The sequence below is a fragment of the Colobus angolensis genome, unplaced genomic scaffold (assembly GCF_000951035.1).
Source record: "Colobus angolensis palliatus isolate OR3802 unplaced genomic scaffold, Cang.pa_1.0 Scaffold21, whole genome shotgun sequence".
Lineage (NCBI taxonomy): Eukaryota > Metazoa > Chordata > Mammalia > Primates > Cercopithecidae > Colobus > Colobus angolensis.
Window position 1 is genome coordinate 641,966 of NW_012115266.1, and position 7,712 is coordinate 649,677.

The 7,712-nt window shown below is 61.6% G+C and overlaps 1 protein-coding gene across 2 annotated transcripts in view; it reads right to left on the minus strand.

Moving 5' to 3' along the window:
- The window catches only part of CCND1 (cyclin D1), a 10,636-nt gene that overhangs the window by 923 nt on the left and 2,001 nt on the right, over positions 1 to 7,712 (minus strand). Inside the window, exons 2-4 of one of the 2 annotated variants that reach the window (XM_011942306.1) lie at positions 7,468 to 7,683; positions 6,734 to 6,893; positions 2,634 to 2,782 (exon numbers count right to left, since the gene is read on the minus strand). In XM_011942306.1, the coding sequence (XP_011797696.1) occupies positions 2,634 to 2,782; positions 6,734 to 6,893; positions 7,468 to 7,683 (525 nt within the window). Of the gene's footprint in view, positions 1 to 2,629; positions 2,783 to 6,733; positions 6,894 to 7,467; positions 7,684 to 7,712 lie in introns of both variants that reach the window. The other variant, XM_011942305.1, reaches the window with a different exon arrangement.

Here is a 7,712-nt window from a genome sequence, read left to right on the forward strand (position 1 = left end):
TCTGCCCATCCCCATGCTCAACAGCGCCTTGACCTTCTGTTCCCACTGGCCCTGCCAGCTCCCTGGGGAATTCAGTGCCATCTGATGTGGACAGACAGGCCCTTTGAGTCCTGCCTTTTCAGACAACCTCTCCGTGTGGCAGCCCTCTAGGTGAACCTGGCCTTCCATGATCAACGGCTGTCAAAGTCTTAGGCCATGCATGACTGAGGGTGAATGCTGGATGGCCAGGGGGCCCTGGACCCTTGATCCCTCCCCTCCATCCTCTCCCGCTCAGGCCTGTGCCCCGGGGCCACCCATCAGCCTGGCACGGCATGCAGCCACCCGCTGCAGCCACAGAGGCGCTCGTCCTCGGGTGGAGTGCAGCAGAAGCTCCTGGAAGTCCTGCACCTCCGCCCTCCAGGGCTCCAGACTCCCTTGGCGGCGGCCGCACCACACTGTCAGTGGGAAAGAGCAGCCATGGAATCCGGAACCCCGCGCCCAGCCGGGGGCCTCTCCTAGGCTCCAGCACGGGCAAGTCCCAGGCAGCCCGAAGCGGCTGCCTCCTGCCCGGGGGCTTCTGGATAGAGAACTGGCTCCATGTGTTGGGGCTGTGTGTGTCCCAACGGCCAGGAAGCCACAGGAGGGCTTCAAGCCAAGTCTCCAGGCAGCCCAGGAAACAGACTTTCCACAAGGAGCAGGGCTGGGCCACAGCCCCAACAGGTGCCGCTGAACTTCCAACCAGATGGGGATGGACAAAGGCATGGCATGACAGGCGATGACCTAGGCCAGAAGGACTTTTAGGTGGACCCCTGGGGTCGTGACATTTTAGCGTCCTGTGCCTTTATAGGGAGGGCTTTCCTCTCCCGCCTTTTAGATAAATTCTCATCATGGCAAATGAAGCCGGCTGGGCTGGCAGCACAGATGGGGAAACTGAGGCCAGAGACCTGGAGTGAGATCCAAGACTCCTGACGTTCAACCTAAAACACCAGCCACCCTCAGTTCCCAGCTCCAGGGGCCTGGCAGCTCCACCCACGGACTCTTCACCGGCTGCCCGCCCCCCTCACCATGACCCGCTCCAGGGTCACGCATGCAGCTGGACTCCATTTCCCTCATTCCTCTGGCCCCACAGTTGCCTGCAAGGCTACCCCGGTGGACAGAGCTGTTCTCCCACAGCCAGAAGCTCCAAGGAGGCAGCACGCTCCTCCACAAAAAGTCACTGGTGTGTGGCACTGTGCACCCGATTCACACAGATGGACATTCCACCCACCAAAGAAAATTCTAGAACATGCCCTAGAAAGTGCAAGGGCCTCTGCTGTGAATGGTTTTTCTGAGTCTGGGCTCAGCTAATCAGGCCAAGTGGACTCCGCCTCAGGTAACTTCACCCCGTGTGTCAGCTGTGAGGCGTGTGCCTCCGATCTGGTTAAGATGGTCTCTACTCAAATAAGGGCCAGTGCCCAACTTCCCACAACTGCCTGAAGACAGCAACATCCCAGGGCAGATACCCATGGCGGGGAAGCGGTTTTCACTCAGGGCGTGGAGTTCGAAATGAAAAGTGCGGATGCGAGTTTCATTTTGACGGAGGGGCTTTCCCTTTGCTGGGCTTCTGGAGGCCTCCATGGCGTTTCTGAGCCATTTTCCTGAGAGAACTGTGGGCTGCTGGCCTCCACCCTACAGCGGGTGAGGACACCTTACCACCCCCACAGGATGACACGGGGCAGGGTGCAAGGGAGGCCACGGCCGAGAACACAGAAGGGAGGGGAGGGCGCCCCTGCCACCTCCAGTATCCCATGGCAAAAATGCTTCTTCCTCTTCCGAGACACACATGGGCTGGGCAGCCGCTAGCTGCCTAGAGGCACCGCTAGGCAGGGGAGAGGCAGGTGGACCCTAGATAGCATCTGCTGAGACCCGTGCGGAGCCCCCGGGAGGCTCGAGGGCAGACCACCAAGAGGCGGCCCAGGCCAGAGCCAAAACGGGCCTCGCAGGCCCACCCGGCCCCAAGCTGGGGTCAGGCGGTCACTGCCTCACACACCGCAGGGCCGGCGGCTGACCCGGCCACCTCTCTGGTCTAATTTGGTAAATGCCACAAACCCTTTTGATTGTCATTTTAATTCTTTCTTTAAGAAAAGAATCGGGAATAAAACAATGGCATTTTTAAGAAGAAAGACACAGTCATCCCAGGGTTTAACGGCAGCAGCCTCTCAAAGAGGCCGTAAACAAGGCTGTCTCTATCCGCCTGTTGTCCGGTGTCTCGGACCTCACAGGAGCCCTTTTCAAGCATCTATTTATTGGCCACGCACATTGTGGCCCAAACAAAGCTCGCCTGGGCCTAACCCCACACACTATCACCACACGGACCATTGGCTGGGGCCGCCTGGGGCCTTCGTCCTGGACGCTTCGCCCAGAAATACTCTACAGCTCCTGGAAGCCCCAGGGGACATGAGAAGCCTGTGAAGACCTCCCGACCGGTCAGTGAGTTCTAGGAGCAGTGGAAGAAGCCGGTGCCCTGTCAGTCTGTGGCTTGGGGTCCGAGGGGCCCAGCCCCAGCCCCAACCCCAACCTTGTCACCCTTGCACCAGTCTTGGCATTTCCGTGGCACTAGGTGTCTCCTGCCTGTGAGCCCCGGTGAGGCTCCCTGGGACATCACCCTCACTCACCGGGTCACACTTGATCACTCTGGAGAGGAAGCGTGTGAGGCGGTAGTAGGACAGGAAGTTGTTGGGGCTCCCCAAGTTCAGGCCTTGCACTGCAGCCACCACGCTCCCCGCTGCCACCATGGAGGGTGGATTGGAAATGAACTTCACATCTGCAGCAGGAGAGAGGGAAGGGGGCTGTGAGCAGGGGACCCGTGATCTGGGCATCCCCACGTGCTGGCTCTGAGCAAGCGGCCCGGCCTGGAGGGTACCACTCTCCAGGCCCTCTGTGGCTGCACATCCAGGCCCTCCCCAGCCTCCAGCCATCCCTGGATACTCGGAGAGCAGGAGCCCGGCCCAGGGACCCTCCAGGAATGTCAGTCCCACTGTTGACTCAAACGTAACCAAGCAAAGAGAAAGCCACGGGAAGACAGGACAGGTGACAGGGACATCACTACCCTCTCATCCTTTTAGCATCTTGAGCCTTGTGAATGTTATCACTTACTCACAAAAACAAAGTTAGATGACACAAATATGAGGACATAGACATGTCGCCTCTATGACCCTAAACCTTAACCCCAAGTACCTGCCACCCCCCAGCAGCAGGGATTGGAAACAAGTCATATTCTGAAGGGACGTTGCACGGGGCCAGGCCATGGGGGGCTGCAGGGCATTGATGAAGCCATTCCCTGTGTCCATCGAGGGGCAAGCCCTGGCCGGCAGCCTTCAGGGTGGCCGTGATGGTGTGGCTCCGGCTCAGGCCCTGGCGCCAGGAGAGCCCGGCTTGGCTCACTCGGGGAGGAAGAGCTGCTCCAGCAACCCATGGCCTTTACCATGGGACCACGACTATCATAGTGACCTTCAGAGCACGGACCAAGTACACCCCAACTCCACCCGGGCCCTCTACTCACAACTCTATTTCTGGCCGACGACAAAAACGCTTTTCTGGGCCACTTGATGTAGCCCAGCAATTCCAGCGACTTCCCAAGTAAGGGAAGAGGTGTGGGCTTCCTAGCACCAGGCACCTTGGGACACCCTTGGAGGACTGGGCCAGGAGCCGGGTCCCAGGAGGGAGCAGCTTTCCCAAGAAGGCACCAATCCCCCTACTCGGGGCTTCCTGGGGACTGTCCCGCACATCTGGGCCTACTTCCAAGGGGCACACCAATCGAGGGCAGCCCATCAGCCTTTGTGGTCTGCACAAAACTCCCTCTGGTCACTGTCAGATACTGGGACTCATCTGCCTGCCAGGCTGCAGTAGTGGGCATCTCAGGGCCTCCGTGACTGACCTAGACAAACAGCAGACCAGCTCTTATAGAGAGCCTCGCCACCAATCACGTCCCGGTTTGTGGCGGGGAACGCCGGCCTCCCCTCCTCAGGGCAGTCATGCACCTACCATGGACAGGTGGGCCAGCGTGGGATGTGCCTCTCGGCCTGGCCCCCACCCCAGCTCTACTGGGGGTAGCCCTTTGTCACACCCATGAGGAATTCTGCATAGGAACCAGGGGCCCTGGGCTGGGAGCTGGACGTCAGCAGGGATGAGTGTGGCATCTTTGTCGGCCCCATCGCCTCATCTCGCGCCACTGAGCGCCCGGGAACAAGGGGGGTCGGGGGAGCTGAATGGGAGCCGACCCAGGCACAAAGGGAGAGGGGCCCCCACGGGCCGCCAGGGGTGCGGCGGCCCATCCGAGACTTCATCCCAAGAGAATAAACAACTTCGGCCTTGTTAGAGAGGGGCGCCGGCGAGGGGCTGGGAAGAAAGGCAGCCACCCTGAAGGAGAGACAAAGCCGGCTGCTGGGCGCCGTAACAACTTAAAAAAAGAAATCCTTAACGAGCTGAGCCACCTCTTTTCCCCTTTAAATGGGAGCAGTTCCACCCAGTCTGAGAGCCATGAATGAAAACCTTTTCATGGAGGCAAATCAGAACCGCACACAGAAACCGCTTCTGCAGGGAGCGACAGGTTCTAGCTGGCCCCGTACCTTGTGCCCCCCGTCTCCAGGCGCACACGCAGAGCGGAGTCACTGGGGCCACGTTGTTTCAGAAGCTCATTCCCCCACCCGAATGTGTGGCGCTGCCTGTGTTTAGATTGGGAGCCACCCAGAATTAGACACCAAAGCTCCAGGATTTGACCCTATCCGCTACCCGGTTGTAAAGGGAAGTGACAGCTGTCCTGGAAGCTCCTAGGTACTGGATGTTCCTCACCTGGCCTCCCGCAGAGCCAAGGGCACACCTGCCCTGAAACCCCCACGCGTGACTGTATGCGGCATGTGCACACCTGCTGGGGACGTGGGGCCAGGGATGCCTGGTGCAGAGAGAACCCCCAGCATCCCCTTTAAACGTAACCCTTGCCACGTGGATGGCAGAAACACCTTCCCAGACTCTTTTCCATGCCTCCACCTCCTTCAGCCTGTCTCCAACTCTAAGCAGCCCTAAGTCACTCTCATCTCCACAGACGTCCAGCAGGACCAAGGCACCGGCTGCTCAGTTACGTTCCATGGGGTGGCCGTGGGTCAGGACCTGGAGCACTTTGCAGGGGTGGGTCCCCTGGCCTCCTGCCCCTCCCTCGGGGCCCACCCTGGAGTGGACTCCACAGCCACTGAGAGTAAGTGCACAGCTGGGTCCCCGAGTGTCCCTCCTCCACCCACCGCTGGGGGCGCCTTAGCAGACAAAGGGTGTGCAGTAGCGGGGAGGGCGAGACTCTGCACCTGCCCACTGCCTCCCACCAGCACTCAGGGGTCCTGGGAGGGGAGCTCCTCCGCAGGGGCCACCCTGTAGGGAGGCTGTGCAAGAACCACGCCCCACGTTCTCTCCAGGAAACTTTGCATTTCTCTGAAGCCACTTTCAGCTCCATAAAAGGCTGTCTGCAGTCTCCAGGGGCCTCTCTCCTCTGAGGAGCACCAGCCAGAGAACGCCTCCCTGTCTGCCGCGTGCCCCCACCCCCCCACCGTCAGACCCATCCAGGCTGGACGACATCCTTGGCATCTTCATCTGCCCACCTTGGGGACTAGCTTGGAAACATGTTGGCGACGGGTTCCTGCCCCAAGCAGGTGGAGGAGGTGGGGGAGGCCTCACGCCTAAACCAGAAACCATTCTGGAATACCAGATACTGGTGTCAGAAGGGAGCACTGAAGTAGGCTTGGGGTGCTCCGCCCTCTGAGGAGGGGAGAAGATGCGACTGCCTCCTTGATGCCCCCTGGGCCTTGCGGCCTAGGTCACCCAGAGTGAGCCCCCAAACAGATGTGACGACTGAGGCTTGAGCAAAGGTGGGCCACAGCAGAGCTGGGTGGGATGGGGGCATGCCCCCCCCATCAGGGTAACCAGGCCTCCTGGGCCAGGAAAGGAGGCGGTCACAGGGGGTCAGAGGCAGGGCTGGGGACAGCAGGAGGCAGCACCCTGTGTATGTGCGTGTCTGTCCCCACTGGGTTCTGGGGCCAGGGCCATGTCAGGGAGGGGCCTCTGGGGCCATGCCAGGGGAAGTGAGGACCGGGTGCTTCTGCTGCCCACGGTGGCGGCCCAAGCTGAGACTGCTCTGAAGCACTCCCCAGGGCTCAGCTGAGCCCGGCTGGCTGGCAGCACCCCTGGCAGGGCCTCAGGCCGCAGAGCTCCTCTGCTGGACACCCCTGCACTCAGCTGCCCAGAGCACGTGGTGCAGGCGGGCCAACAGCTCTCCCCGCCCCTGGAGGCGTCTCTGGCAGGTGGCCCAGCCTGGGAGAGGCCAGGAGGGGGCCCTGCAGCTCAGGCTCCTTAAGGACACGAGAAGGGCTGGAGGTGGGTGGGGAAAGGAGGCGGCCCTGCGGCCAAGGTAAACCCCTTTGAGCATGGAGTGGCCACAGGCTGCCTGGCCTGGAGGATGAGGCCACAGCAGCTGGACACAGGCAGGCCGAGCTGTCCACACCGATACCCAAGGTACTGCATGGTGGCCGTGAGGGAGCAAATCCCCTTCCATCCAGCACAACAAATAATCCAGGGCCTCTGCTCACCAGAGCTGGAAGAGTGCTTCCCAGCGCAGGAGGGAGCCTAGGAACATCTTCCCAGACAGCACCCAGGTGGAGAGCAAGAAGCCGGCCAGGGTCACCTAAGGAGCTGGCTCTCGAGCGGAGGCTGGGGGCTGCTGGGCCTACCCTACCTGTGGCACAGAGGGCAACGAAGGTCTGCGCGTGTTTGCGGATGATCTGTTTGTTCTCCTCCGCCTCTGGCATTTTGGAAAGGAAGTGTTCGATGAAATCGTGCGGGGTCATGGCGGCCAGGTTCCACTTGAGCTTGTTCACCAGGAGCAGCTCCATTTGCTGCGAACACAGGGTGAGCGGCCATCAGGGGAGGTGCGGGCCGGCCCGGGGGGCGCGGGGAAGCCGGCAGCATGGGGGCCCGGGCCATGCAGCACCTCCGGCTCAGAGCACTGGCCCCTGCGTCTTGTGTGGTCCTGGAGGTGGGAGGGGAGGGCTGGCGAATGATGGGGGTGGTGTCGGGGACCTGGGGCAACACGCGATCCCAGACCAAAACAGAAAAGGTGCCCGCTGCGTGAAAAGATTCTGCAAGTGGAAACAAAAAGACCTCCCACCACCTGGAACGGGAGGCTCAGTGCCGAGCGCGGCGCTCCTAGTGCAGCCGCTGGAGGGCGCGCGCCGCCCACTTTTCGGCCACGCTGCGGGGCGCGAACGCGGTGGGAGTCGCAGGCAAGCGACTTGGGGGCGGCTAGGATCCCGCCCGCTCCCGGGGCAGGGACGCCTGGCGGCGGGGCCGCCCTCCCTCGGAGCAGATATGTCAGAGGCGGGCCGGCCGCCACTGCCTGCACCTTCCCCGGCCCCGTGGTCCTGCGTGCAACTCTCGGGGGGGCAGGGGGCGGCGGGGTCCCGCGGTTACCAGCAGCTCCTCGGGCTGGATGGAGTTGTCGGTGTAGATGCACAGCTTCTCGGCCGTCAGGGGGATGGTCTCCTTCATCTTAGAGGCCACGAACATGCAGGTGGCCCCCAGCAGCTGCAGGCGGCTCTTTTTCACCGGCTCCAGCGACAGGAAGCGGTCCAGGTAGTTCATGGCCAGCGGGAAGACCTCCTCCTCGCACTTCTGCTCCTCGCAGACCTGCGGAGGCACGGGGCCCGTGACCGCCG